The sequence below is a fragment of the Budorcas taxicolor genome, chromosome 5 (assembly GCF_023091745.1).
Source record: "Budorcas taxicolor isolate Tak-1 chromosome 5, Takin1.1, whole genome shotgun sequence".
Taxonomy (NCBI): Eukaryota; Metazoa; Chordata; class Mammalia; order Artiodactyla; family Bovidae; genus Budorcas; species Budorcas taxicolor.
The window spans coordinates 147,029,755-147,042,787 of NC_068914.1; the positions used below are offsets into that span (position 1 = coordinate 147,029,755).

The window sequence follows — 13,033 nt, forward strand, 5'->3', positions numbered from 1 at the left end:
GGGCCTGGCTTCCAGAAACACAGTATGGGGCACTGACTGCTCTGAGGGGTGCCCAGTGGGAGCTGGAAGGGCTGAGGCCCAGGCACCAGGAAGTGATGCCAACTGGCCTCCTGCTTTCTCCCTTCGCAGGTGGCCCACAGCAGGACTGGCACACCAACGGCCCGCCTCCCCTTGCAGCACTCCTCCCTGGAGCACAGAGAACCAGAAACCAGGGTTTGGGAAGACGGGGCTCCCCAGCTGTGCCTCTGCTGCCGGCCACGTCTCCATTTGGGGCCAAAGGGGAAACTCTCGTGGGAGGAGCAGAGGGGCCCACGTCCCTCCTCTGGGCTCCCCCATGCACGTTGCCTTATCTCTTCCCCCTCTAGCCAGGAACTTGTGTTTTTCTTCTGCCAATTTACTATGATTGTATCTGTGCCGCTGCCTCCACACCCCCCATGGGGGGAAGGGAGGGGCAAGGCGCCGCCTGCTCCACTTTTCTACCTTGGACTGACTGTACCACATAAAATCACTTCAGTTCGTTTGGTTTTTCACGGCTGGCGCCCCAGCTACTTTCTTTCAAACGCCCTCCATGTGTGCCATGGCTGAAACAATCAGGGCTCCCTCATTTAGGGCACCAGACTGCAAACACCGTAACCTCTCGGGTCTTCCTGAGGTCTGAGGGATTACACCAGGTCACAGCATTGCTGCTGAGTTTAGGAACTCTCAGAGGACAACCAGGTTTACAAGAACAACGTTTATAAAACAAACGGATAGCAGGCGTACAGCCTGGACTTCCGCAGACCCCAGTTTGGGTGCGGGGGTGGGGGTCTTCCAGCAGTCAACTGAGGACAGGGGCGGGAAGCAACATTCGCAGTGTCTGTTGGGACCGGGCTCTGCTGTCAGACGACCCCCCACGCTTCTTCAAAGGCGGTGGTGACTTTTGCACAGGTGAGGGCAGCAGAGAGCGGGTAGTTGCTGATGGACACCATCTTCTCTGTGTACTCCACGGCTACCTGAGGAAAGCATCGGTCAGCGCCTCGGTCGCTCCATCACAGGTTCAGCCCTGCTTTAGGGCAGAAAAACTGCCATCTCAGCACTGTTTACCACCAGTGTGGGCAAAGGATGGAGAGGACTAGTTCCAACCATGACGCACACCCCAGCGTTCCTCACAGGATGCGCCAGGGGCAGGAGGTGGAGCCCCCTCAGCTTTCTCCTTACCCTCTACCTCCCAACTCTTAAGGATCATCAAAATGCTGAGTGCTCTCGGGATTCTGTGCTAAGCTTCAGCTCCATGAAGGATCTGAGAGTTGAGCCCAGGCCTTACCTTGCCATGGGCAAAGGCCCCCACCACAAAGACAATGGGGTCACTGCTGGGCGCCAGTTCTCGCACATCACTGACGACCGGGACAGAAAAAGAAGTGCCAATTTTCATACACCCAACTGGGAAGTGGTCTGACACTGGATTCTTAATCACCTAAAGAAAAATAAATAAATAAAAATCAGCCCCAGAAACATTCCCAGAACACCACCTCCAACCAGTAGGTAACAACACCTCACCTTCAAGAGCTTCTGGGGGCCATCAGCAGCTCGAACGCTGAGTTTGTGTAAAAGCTGAACTAGGACGGAAAAACAGAGTTCAGAGCTAGGTGGAGACCCAGCTTCTCATGCCCAGTGATTCAACCAGAAAACCCTTAGGTGAGCTGGGTTCCACGTGTTCCATGCATCCACACAACTGAGATGTTCTCAACAAGCAGCTACCAAGCACGAGGCTGGTTGTGCAGTGACAGGCCCCTCTCCCTTCTCTGCAGCCAGGAACCCACGTACATGGTAAGAAAGTGCAGACCCCTGGTTCTGGAATCAGGTCACCTGACCCCTCCCCCACCTAAAAAACTCCACACTTTATTCCCCTTCCTCTTCCTCCTTCCATCAATTCTGCCAAGTTTCTCTCTCACCCATGAGGCCACAAAAGCGGTCAAAGGTTCTGGGAATTCGAGTCTGGGGGTTCACTTCAATCAGCACATTCTTCTGCGTATGGATGTAAACCTGGAGCAAGCCCGCCCGGTTCAGGGGACTGTCCATCAGCATCAGTAAACTCTGAGGGAGGTGAGGTGGAGACCAGGGCACAGTCAGGACAGAAAAGAAGCCCCACAGCTGCCTTACCTTCTGTCCAGAGGCCCCAGGGCCTGAGCTCCGCCCCTGGAGTTACCTGGTGAGCTATGTCCGGCCTCACTTCCCCAGGGTCCCGGCCATTCTTCAACAAGATGGACTTGTGCTTGTCACAGTTGAGCAGCTCATACGTCTTCCCCACCTGAGAACAGGGACCAAGAGCTACGTAAGCTGCTTTTCCCTGGAATGCCGGTTCTCAAAAAGGGGTCCCCAAACCAGCATCATCTGAAAACTTGCTGAACAGTCAGATTCTCAGGCCCACCCCAGAGATATACATCAGATACTTGGGGTGGGGTGCCCAAATCCTGCAGGGGATCCTCTGTGCCCACATCTTCCCCACCCCCATCACTGATCTTGGAGGAAAGAGGGAGGAAGAGGGCAGCCTATGATTCCACACACTTTAAACTGGTTCTAATTTTAAAACCTATGGTTATCAAGCAAAGCCAGTGAGGGGTTCTGGAACCAGGCAAAAGTTAGGTTAGTGAGCAAGGCTGAATGCTTGTTTACCACAAAAGCATTACATGCACACTGGGCAAAACATACATGGTCACTACCCTCAGTCTGCTTAAAACAAGCAGGCACAATGTGAAGAGCTGCAAATCTCAACAGGAAGAAGTGTGAAAACTCTTAATGAGGCCAGAGGTAGTGTAACCAAGGAACATTCTCAGAAGTAAAAGAAAAGGGGGTGATTCCAGGTTTAAGATGTGTAAGCAACAGCTAAAACAAACAGTTGCAAACTGGAGCCCTGAGGAGCATTAGGGTGGTTGGTAAAAAGTTTTAAGTGCAAATACAGTTTTGAGAGGCTAAGTTTTTATGTATCAATACAACATTTGTATGTCTGGCAACATTTTGAGCTATGACTCCAAAAAGTTTAGGGGAAGAGGCATATAAATTTTGAGATTAACTGAGTGACATAAAAATGTCACAGAGAACAAAAACAAAGGGCCAAGAGCTAAGTCCACGGAACACTCTTGTATGTATCTGCGTGCTCAGTTGCGTCCAATCTGAGACTCCATGGACTGCAACCCACCAGGCTCCTCTGTCCATGGGACTTCTAGGCAAGAATGTTGGTGTGGGTTGCCATTTCTATTCCAAGGGCATTCTTAATTATAGCAAAAAAAAGAACTTCTTGAATAGATGAATCTAGTTTTGACTCATTAGTTATAACCAAGGTTTTGTTCTTTTAATGGAATACAACAGAAAACATCAGAGTAATTCAAATGCAGTCATGGTAGATAAAGGACTATGAAACTTTCTCCTCCATATAGCTGAGTGTGCACACTGGCTCACAGTGCAATTTTTTTCTTTTTATTGTGGGCTGTGGTTAATAAGCTTGAAAACCACTAATTAGAATAATCAAAGAATGAATACCATGTGTATTCTGTAGTAGGTACTGGAGATATAAGAATTTTTAAAATCTTATTCTCTGTCCTTATTATAGCCTTCTAGTGGAAGAGACAACCAACCACATGAATATTTAATTCAAATTGTGATAAACATGAAGGAAAACTAAATAGTTCACTAAAGGATTATGAGGACCTGATTTATACCAGGAAGGGAATCATTTCTATGAGAGAGTAACATTTAATAATTGAAGAATGAGTAACAGAATCAATAATCGTCCAATGAATAAACATTAAGTAGGAATTAATGAGCCAAAGAGCTGAGTAAAAGGAGCTCGCAGTTACACAACATTATCTGCAATCGCCTTAAACTTAGTGTTTTCAAAGAGCTTAGAGGAGGCCAGTGAGGCTGGAGTACAAAGAATAAATGGAGAGGGGACTTCCCTGGTGGTCCAGTGACTAAGACTCTACACTCCCAATGCAGGCGGCCCAGATTAGATCCCTGGTGGGGGAACTAGATCCGGCATGCCACAGTGAAGATCTCATGTGTCACAACTATGACCAAGCACAGCCAAATAAATTTTTTAAAAAAAAGAAAAAATTGAGCAGGCTGATGAGGCTGGCAGAAGCAAGAGGTACCAGCACAAGGAAGGCAAAAGCTAACAGTACAGAAGACTTCAACTTCAGCTTCAACGTCAGCAATGGATTTTATCACCGTTGGAGTATCATCAATAACAACTGGCCTAATTTACTCTGGAGTATGTTCTAGAAACTTTTAATTTAGCTACAACCTTTTCAGCTTCTTAATAAGTAACCTGAACCAGTAACAACTAATTCCAAGTGACAAAGATTATTCTAAATCCTTTACACACACTAACTCCTTTAATCCTCCCAACAATTCAGTAAAATAGGTACAAATACCATCATCCCCACAGAACATACCAGGAAACCAAGTGGTTAAGTGAATCTGAGAACTAACAGGCTGGAGGAATGACTATGTGAACCTATAATTAGGTTAGAAATATCAATTATAGAAGAAAATGAAAGGAAACCTGATTAGCTGGTCATTTTAAAAGTTTTCTAACTGCAAGCTTAATAAAGTGCCATAGTGGCTGAGGAAAGAAAGATGGAAAAGAACTGCACCTAGATTACTATGGAAGTGTACTACTTTTAAAGCACTTTCATTACAATACTCCTGCAAAGTATTAACTGAGTTCTACAAACTGACTACAAACTTCTCAAGAATCAGACTCTTAAAATAAGTGTAAGCCCCTGGGTTAAAATTCAGGTCTGACTTCTCAACTTGTGCTATTTCTTCTGGCTCTACTCAATGAACAAGTTTAGCTCTAAAGGGCAAGAGAAACAATGTCAAAAGGAATGAGAACACTGCATAAAGTTTTAAGAGGGAACTTCCACATTTATTTGGGAGAAGAGCCAAATGATAGGTAAAAATAAAGACGTGAATGTACTGATAACCTGATTCACGCAGTGTTTTGAAATGTATAGTAGTAATAAAGAATGACAGACATGTTTCAACGAATCTAAACACTAAGTCCTTACAAATAAAAGGGTGGGCCGACTGAGCTAAAGGGCCTCATGATGAAAGTGAAAGAGGAGAGTGAAAAAGTTGGCTTAAAGCTCAACTTTCAGAAAACTAAGATCATGGCATCTGGTCCCATCACTTCATGGCAAATAGATGGGGAAACAGTGGAAAGAGCGACTGACTATTTTTCTGGGCTCCAAAATCACTGCAGATGATGACTGCAACCATGAAATTAAAAGACGCTTGCTCCTTGGAAAGAAAATTATGACCAACCTAGAGAGCATATTGAAAAGCAGAGACATTACTTTGTCAACAAAGGTCGGTCCAGTCAAGGCTATGGTTTTTCCAGTACTCATGTATGGATGTGAGAGGTGGACTATAAAGAAAGCTGAGCACCAAAGAATTGATGCTTTTGAACTGTGGTGTTGGAGAAGACTCCTGAGAGTCCCTTGGACTGCTAGGAGATCCAACCAGTCCATCCTGAAGGAGATCAGTCCTGAGTGTTCATTGGAGGGACTGATGTTAAAGCTGAAACTCCAATACTCTGGCCACCTGATGTGAAGAGCTGACTCGTTGGAAAAGACCCTGATGCTGGGAAAGATTGAGGGCAGGAGGAGAAGGGGATGACAGAGGATGAGATGGTTGGATGACATCACCAACACAATGGACATGGGTTTGGGTGGACTCCATGGGTTGGTGATGGACAGGGAGGCCTGGCGTGCTGCGGTTCATTGGGTCGCAAAGCCACGACTGAGCGACTGAACTGACTGAGCTACAGTAATTACCTCTGCCCAGTAAACTTGTCTTGGGATGAACCGAGGAACGACACGAAGGACGAAACCTCTCCCCTAAGACGACTTTGGGGTTAGGATTATCACAGAATCCTGGTAAATCAATCGGAAGCAAGGATGTGAGCGGCACAGAGATTCAAGAGCAAAGAAAACGAGTACTACCAACTCAGGATGTTAAACGAAGAGGCAGTCGATTAGGCCACTCCTCCAAAAGCATGTTTCACCCGTCTCTGCTTTCTCCATCCATCACCCCCTGAGCCCACCACCCTCACCACACCGGATCCCATCCTATCGATCCACTAGCTCTCCATCTCCTAGTCCAAGTCTACCTTGACTGTCTCCAGACTGGCTCCTTCCAGCACCACAATGAGCCTACGGCCTCCGATCTTGCTACCCGCCCCAAGTCGGGGCCGCTTGGGCGCCACAGCATCCCAGTCCTCTTCCTGCTCCGCAGCCCGGCGCTCACGAGGTTGGAATGCACCACTGGGCGCAGCCATCTTGCATCCGGATCGGAAATTGTGTAACGTCCTTAAATTGGCCTCGAGCTCGCCCCAATCTCCAGCTTCCTTCCGTCTGCCATTTCGAAAGTGGGCGCTCGGAAATGGAGACAGCTCGAGGTCTAGCGCTCGCGAAGCCTCTCTGGGAGGGCAGGGTTCCAGAAAGGGGCTGGACTTCCGGATGCGTACTTCCTGTGCGTCCAGCTCCGGTCCGCCGTTGGCTGCGGGGAGGGTTTAGAAAGGAGCGCACTTCCGGTGCCCTTTCTCCCGCGAGCGCCTGGGGCCCGGACCCTCGTGTGAAGGGTGCCATCCCTAAGCGGGAGCGCGGTAGAGACGGGCCGGCACCCCCTTCTTAGCACTGGTGCCGCCGGCCTCAGGACCGAACATGGCCCAGAACTTGAAGGACTTAGCGGGCCGGCTGCCCTCCGGGCCGCGGGGCATGGGCACGGCGCTGAAGCTACTGCTGGGGGCCGGCGCCGTGGCCTACGGCATCCGCGAATCGGTGTTCACCGGTGAGCAACCTGCGCCCGCTCTCCGGACTCCCGCCAACCTTCCCTGGACCCCTTCCCAGGACCCCTTCCCAGCCCCAGCCCCAGCCCCACCGAGGCCCCGCGCTCACCCAGCCCCTCACCCCGCCCCACCAGAAGCTGACACGTATTCTGAGCCCGGCCTGGACTGACTCCCACCCTCTCCCTGCAGTGGAAGGAGGGCACAGAGCCATTTTCTTTAATCGGATCGGAGGCGTGCAGCAGGACACCATTCTGGCCGAGGGCCTTCACTTCAGGTAATGGCGGGCAGAACTGACTGACCCTGACCCATCACCCTTGAACGTCGACCCACCAGTACCTGTAGTAAGACTGACAGCGAGATTCAGCGCTGCCTTTTCCCCTTCTCACCCCATCTCCCCGAACAGTGGTGCGGCCCAAATCTCCAGCAGCACATACTGTTGTTTTCCGAAGGGAGAAGACAGTTTCTCCTTGACCGTGGTCATTAAGAGGAGGAGCAGGTCAAGAAACACGTGGTGAAGGAAAACCGGGCAGAACTAGTGAAATCGCAGCTTCCTAACCCCTATCCCTGTTTCCTTCCCTCCAGGATCCCCTGGTTCCAGTACCCCATCATCTACGACATTCGGGCCAGACCCCGAAAAATTTCCTCCCCCACAGGCTCCAAAGGTAGGTCTGGGCACTGGGACATCCCTGACAGTAAACACGGGAGCCTGGTCAGAGACTGGGGAAGATGGTAGTGTCAGATCTCTTGGGCTTTGGCTTCCACTTCTGTAAACAAGGTGTAATAAAAGCACCTGCTCCAGGGATTAAAGCAGTACATTCTGGACATGCTGTGCATTTGCTCGTTTTCAAGTGTTCCTCCGCCTAGTGTAAACTCAGTAAGAGCATTGTTTGTCTTTTGTCTTATTCACTACCTAGGTCAAAGCCTTGCTTTAAAACCTTTCTTTAACTGTTTGATTTATTAATCTACTGGTACATTCTGTTCTGGGGAAACTTGGTCTCACCTATCCCCCAGGGCACCTATTCCCTCCTAGACCATTCACAGATGTGCCTTTGAGATTCCCCAGATCAACCCTTACACAGACACACACACACACACACACACACACAATGAGGCAAGTAGCTCACCTGTAATGTACTTTTTTGCGTTATCTTCAGTGAAGGTTTCTTAAATTCCCAAAACCCTAGGCCTTAAAAATAAAGTATCCACAAAACAGTCTTTGTTCTCAAGTCCTTACTGTCTAGTTCAGGAGACGGGTGATAAGGATACAATTGTAACAACTTTCAGTGAAGCCTCAAAAATAAAAGAAAGCTTTTCTGGAGGAGAGGCCATGGGTAGAGAAGATTTGACCATGGACAAGTATGCACTTGGCCTGTGCTGAGTCACCTCTCGTCAGCCTCCTCACTCTCCGCCCAAGGCCGTTCTGGGCCACAGGGCATTGCCCTAGGTAGCCAGAGAAGCACGCACAGGAGAAAATGCCTAGGCAGGGCGGCTTTGCCGAGAGGCCAGGTGAGCCCCCGTAGCCTCGCCCAGCCACTGCTGACCTCTTTCTTAGACCTGCAGATGGTGAACATCTCCCTGCGGGTGCTGTCCCGACCCAATGCCATGGAGCTGCCCAGCATGTACCAGCGCTTGGGGCTGGACTACGAGGAGCGAGTGTTGCCGTCCATTGTCAACGAGGTGCTCAAGAGCGTAGTGGCCAAGTTCAACGCCTCCCAGCTGATCACCCAGCGGGCCCAGGTCTGACTCCAGCTCCCCTTCCCTCCCACAGCATCAGCATTTCCCTCCAAAGCCGCGTGGACGGGCTTTTAGGAAAGCCAGCCCATTAGGAAAGGACTGTAACCTGAGGTCCTATACACCCAAAAAGCCGTGCTGATGGCCAGTGTGGGGAACGAGGGCCAGGCCTGGTTAGTGTCAGGCAGGGAGAGAGAACCGTGGTCTAGACCCGCACACACGGTTTTGGAAAGAGTGGAGCTTAGGAGTCCGTGTGACCGAGGCCTCTCCAGCTTTGCGGGCTCAGTGAGGAAGTCGGAGAGCCTCAGTCTGCCCCTGCGGTGTTCTGGAGATCGGGGATTCCCGTGGTCACGGCAGCGCGCCTTCCTTTCAGTTCTCCGGCCCCCTCAATGCCCCTCTCCCGTCCGCCCCCGCCCCCGCCTGCCAGGTGTCCTTGCTGATCCGACGGGAGCTGACCGAGAGGGCCAAGGACTTCAGCCTCATCTTGGACGACGTAGCCATCACCGAGCTGAGCTTCAGCCGCGAGTACACGGCTGCTGTGGAAGCCAAACAAGTGGGTGAGTCAAGCGAGGGCGTCCAAGGAAGCAGGCAGGCGCGACGGTGTTCCCGGTGCCTCGCATCCCCGTGACCCGGATTCTCTCCCGCCACAGCCCAGCAGGAGGCCCAGCGCGCACAGTTCCTGGTGGAGAAGGCAAAGCAGGAACAGCGGCAGAAGATCGTGCAGGCGGAAGGTGAGGCCGAGGCGGCGCGGATGATATCCTTCCACAGAAGCGCTCCCAGCGCGGCCCCTCTCCTGTAGGCTGGCTGATGAGACTTAAGGCGAATGCGACCTGTGCCCTTCGACCCCTGGGGGCGGGGGCTCCGAGTGGGATCTGAGCTTGGTGGGGCACCCAAAGGCTGGCTCCCCGCCATGAGGCAGATCAACAGCACGGCTGGCCTCGCCTCCACGTCCGCTGCTGCCTCCAGTTCCCGGCAGCTGCCTGCAGGGAGGCCGACAGGTGGGGCTGGACACGAGCCACGTGAGCGCAACCTTGGATCTGACAGCCCAGGGGAAGGCCGAGGGGAGGAAGTAGGCAGGACCGGACCCGATTGAGATCTGGCCTCTTGTGGCCCCTTAACTGCATCCTGCTCACTTGGGAGAGGCCCTGAGCAAGAACCCAGGTTATATCAAGCTGCGCAAGATCCGGGCAGCCCAGAACATCTCCAAGACGGTGAGTGTGCACACATTGAAGGGAGGGAAGTAGAATCTTCCTTGTTCAGATTTCCGTTCAAATTGGCTTGCTGACACTCTTTCTCTCATCAAAAATCACTCCCCTGGGTTCCCCTGACCTTCTGTTCATGCCTCCTGTGGACCTAACCCGTCGCCATTGGTCGTTGCTTTGGATCCCTGAAAGAGCACAGAAACCAGGGCGCTCATCCCGGCGTCCCTGTTCTAAACCCCAGGTGTTCCGTCAGTGGTTATTAAATTGCAGGGGTAGGAATCAAGGTCTTTTTTGCCTGGTGCAAACATTTGTCTCGTTTCCTGCCCTGTAGATCGCCACCTCACAGAATCGTATCTATCTCACTGCTGACAACCTCGTGCTCAATCTCCAGGATGAAAGTTTCACCCGGTGAGAGACAGGGCCTTTCACCTGGGCCCTCCACACAGATCAGGGGCCGGAGTCTGGCTGCTCGGGTTCTAGAACCTGTTACTAGCCTACTCATATGACCCTGGAAAACACCGTTTCCCTGGATCAAAGTTAGAAAAGTGGGTGGTTGATAATTCCGACCTTGAGTCTCACAGGATTGATTTTATGAGATCAAATAAGATTGTTCGTTTAAAAAGTGTTTTAATTGTAAAGTTCCCTTTTACCAAAAAGCAGTGAAAGATGATATTCAGTCCTTGTCCTGGGGAGCTGCTCTGGGGCACCGAAGCATGCTAGGAAGTCAGAGATGAGACCTGGCAGTAGCTGAGGGAGCAAGTCTCTTCCTTCCCAGAGCCCGAGACTCCGGCTTCCAGCAGGCTTGCCCTTTTCTCTTGGGAGGGAAGAGGGGTTAGAGCTGGATGGGGCCTGAAACTTGTCAATCACATGTACCTTTCTTTTGTCGTTCTGTGTTTCCTGTTCATGTGGTGACCTGGTGTCCACAGGGGAAGGTAAGTAGTGGACAAAACCTTGTTGCTGTGGGGTTTATCTCCCAGTACCTGCCTTTCCCCCACCAGCTCCCCTTTCTCACCTTCCCACCCACACACCCGTGGCCGGGGAGGAGGGGGTGGCCTGAGATGCTCTGCCCCTCACAGGGTGTTCCCTAATCATGTCACCATCTGTCTCATTTCCACAGTGACAGCCTCATCAAGGGTAAGAAATGAGCCTGGTGACCAAGAACTCTGCCTCCAGGGAGGGAGTGGAACTGTTTCTGCCCTGGTGTTTGAGGAACTTTGGGGCCCACCCCACCCCCACCCCGCTATCATGAGATGGTACCTCTGCATCGCTCCTTCCAACCCTTCTGATGAACAAAGACTGAGCGCTTCTGGGGCAATGACTTTCTTCCCTGTGTTGGCCAGGGGTTTTGGGACAGTGTGATTTCTCAGTGATTTGCTACTGTGTTGATTCCTCCCTCGTGGTCCGGAGGTGATAACCACCACCCCAGGAATTCTCAATAAATTTTTATTACTGAAGCTGAAGCCAAAGCCTCCTGATGTTTGAATGAGGTCGGGAAGGCACTCATGGGGAAGCAAACATGCGCACGCGCACACCGCGCCCTCCCGGGTCCTTCTCCGTCTCTGCCAGCAGGGGGCGCGAGGACGCCGGCGGGGGCAGGTCGGGAGAGCCAGGCCACCTGCTCTCACCCTGTAAGCCCGCAGAGCAGGAATCAAAACAGGACAAGGGTGGGAACCGCGGGCCTTGGGGTCGGGGCCCAGCTGCACTCCCCGCCCCGCCCTCCTAAACCGCATCTCCCCTTTGTTTACCAACATCTCCTTTTCTAAGGCCGGAGCAGCTGTGGCTTTGCTGAGCTAGACCAAAAATTTGATGATCCCAACGGGAACTGCTTCCTTGGTAACAAGGGTCCACGCAACTACGGGGAGACCACTTGAGCTCACCAGAGGGCTTACCTGCTCAAACCCCCGCCCTGCGAATCATGTCACCTGCTCAGGCTGCCCGCACTTCTCAGCCAGGGCTTGCCCTCTGGAGGTGGGCTTCACTCCCACAGCCCTGCCCCCACCCCCACCCTCCAACCCGCAGACCAGGCGCCTCCTTCCTCGATGCTGCCCTCACTGAGTGGGCAGAGAAAGGAGCCCACTAGCTGTGCCAACGTGCCACCTCACCCGTGTCCCATCCCTTGTATTAAGGGAGGCAGGGAAGAGTGGGAACCAGAGGATGGCCGGCACCTGGGGCAGCAGTGTGTGCACAAGTCAGGGAGGTCCTGATGACGGGGTTAGAGCCAGGGCCTCACCCTCAGCTGCTTCGCGGCTTCTGAAGAAATTAGATTAACTGCCCCCTGCTCACTGTCATGAAAGGAACAGGGAGAAAGGGAGACAAAGCCCTAAGCAGCTGGGCGCTCCAGGGGAGAGGTGAATGAGCCAGAGTCCGGTCCACGCTTTCATTTCCCTCACATCCCCAGGGCAGGAAGGGGATGGAAGTGCCCAGAGAACCAGCGATGTGTCCAGATCCCCTGGGGCTCTGAGGCAGCCATTTTGATTCCTCCTATTGTTTCCCTTTCCTAGTGACTTCCCCCATCTCCCCAAGGGTAAAGGTCAGAGGTTGCTGGTCCAGAGGCCTCCGTAGTCTTCAGGCCTCCCTGAAGGTCATTGCCGAGGGCACCAGCCGGGGGCCATCTTTACCAGACAGTGTTAGGAGCTTCACCATTAGATCATCCAACACTGTGCTGGAAGATGGACCCAGAGCCGGTCACAGACATCCAGGCTAGAGCTGGCCAGTCTCTCCAGGGACCCTGGCGGCGGGCCAGCTGAGGTCTCTTGAAGGTCTGCAAGCCGATCCTAAACTCCAGGTCAGTTGTGGGTCCTAGACCCTCCAGATGACAAATCTCACTGGGTTGGGGGAGGGGCTGGGGCCACTGTGTCCCTTCTGTGGGCAGCCAGCCAGCCAAGAGCCACCTCTCTCGAGGCACCCTCCGCTCAAGAAGAGGGGGCCTCCAGGGCTGGGGCAGGGGGTTTGGGAGTGGGGACGCCAGCAGCTGTGCGCAGGGAGCCCCTGAGGCGGTGGACGTCGCTGGCACTGAGACAGGGGCCTCCATCATTACCCGGCAGTATTAGAGACTCCCAACCAGCACCCAAACACTGCTGGGTAAGACGAGGGCCCCCACCCCGCCACCCATCCAGAGCCAGTCCTAGGCCCAGGCCCCCATCCCCCACCACTCGCGTCCCTGGGGACACTTCCGGGTGAGCCTGCAGCGGCCACCAGCCCCACCCTGGGTTGTTCATCCACTGAGGCCCAAGCAGAACTTCGGAAGCCCCCTGACCATCTCTTCTCCACC

The 13,033-nt window shown here is 52.7% G+C and overlaps 3 protein-coding genes and 1 non-coding gene across 5 annotated transcripts in view; 3 read left to right on the top strand and 1 right to left on the bottom strand.

Moving 5' to 3' along the window:
* LPCAT3 (lysophosphatidylcholine acyltransferase 3) overlaps window positions 1-1,449 on the top strand; it is a 34,571-nt gene extending 33,122 nt beyond the window's left edge. Inside the window, exon 13 of the mRNA XM_052640015.1 lies at window positions 130-1,449. The gene's annotated coding sequence lies outside the window, so the exon portion shown is untranslated. The remainder of the gene's footprint in view (window positions 1-129) is intronic.
* On the bottom strand, window positions 753-6,457 carry EMG1 (EMG1 N1-specific pseudouridine methyltransferase). 2 transcript variants are annotated; one of them, XM_052640016.1, is made up of 6 exons: window positions 6,152-6,457; window positions 2,186-2,287; window positions 1,932-2,073; window positions 1,537-1,595; window positions 1,304-1,453; window positions 754-992 (listed from the first exon to the last, which is right to left on the bottom strand). In XM_052640016.1, exons 1-6 carry the CDS (start codon window positions 6,317-6,319, stop codon window positions 879-881), a joined length of 735 nt encoding a protein of 244 aa, XP_052495976.1. In that variant the 5' UTR covers window positions 6,320-6,457; the 3' UTR covers window positions 754-878. The 2 variants fall into 2 exon arrangements, with proteins under 2 accessions (XP_052495978.1, XP_052495976.1); XM_052640018.1 differs by lacking the exon at window positions 1,304-1,453 and having other exon boundaries at window positions 753-992.
* A 109-nt stretch (window positions 6,458-6,566) lies between these two features.
* On the top strand, window positions 6,567-11,222 carry PHB2 (prohibitin 2). The gene is made up of 10 exons (XM_052640076.1): window positions 6,567-6,831; window positions 7,019-7,103; window positions 7,412-7,491; window positions 8,382-8,566; window positions 8,988-9,117; window positions 9,211-9,314; window positions 9,694-9,771; window positions 10,094-10,170; window positions 10,689-10,694; window positions 10,880-11,222. Exons 1-10 carry the CDS (start codon window positions 6,705-6,707, stop codon window positions 10,905-10,907), a joined length of 900 nt encoding a protein of 299 aa, XP_052496036.1. The 5' UTR covers window positions 6,567-6,704; the 3' UTR covers window positions 10,908-11,222.
* On the top strand, window positions 9,361-9,603 carry LOC128049180 (small nucleolar RNA U89). Its single transcript, XR_008199539.1, has one exon. It is a non-coding gene; the product is annotated as a small nucleolar RNA U89 (small nucleolar RNA).
* Window positions 11,223-13,033: the final 1,811 nt, after the last annotated feature.

What these genes read in the sequence shown, in the direction of transcription:
- PHB2 (XM_052640076.1), top strand. Translation starts at nt 6,705, where the DNA reads ATGGCCCAGAACTTGAAGGACTTAGCGGGCCGGCTGCCCTCCGGGCCG. An exon ending in CCGCGAATCGGTGTTCACCG is followed by an intron (nt 6,832 to 7,018) that starts GTGAGCAACCTG and finishes CTCTCCCTGCAG; the next exon opens with TGGAAGGAGGGCACAGAGCC. An exon ending in GCCGAGGGCCTTCACTTCAG is followed by an intron (nt 7,104 to 7,411) that starts GTAATGGCGGGC and finishes CCTTCCCTCCAG; the next exon opens with GATCCCCTGGTTCCAGTACC.
- EMG1 (XM_052640016.1), bottom strand. Translation starts at nt 6,319, where the DNA reads ATGGCTGCGCCCAGTGGTGCATTCCAACCTCGTGAGCGCCGGGCTGCG. An exon ending in CCAGTCTGGAGACAGTCAAG is followed by an intron (nt 2,288 to 6,151) that starts GTAGACTTGGAC and finishes CCCTGTTCTCAG; the next exon opens with GTGGGGAAGACGTATGAGCT. An exon ending in GGGCCTTTGCCCATGGCAAG is followed by an intron (nt 993 to 1,303) that starts GTAAGGCCTGGG and finishes TGCTTTCCTCAG; the next exon opens with GTAGCCGTGGAGTACACAGA.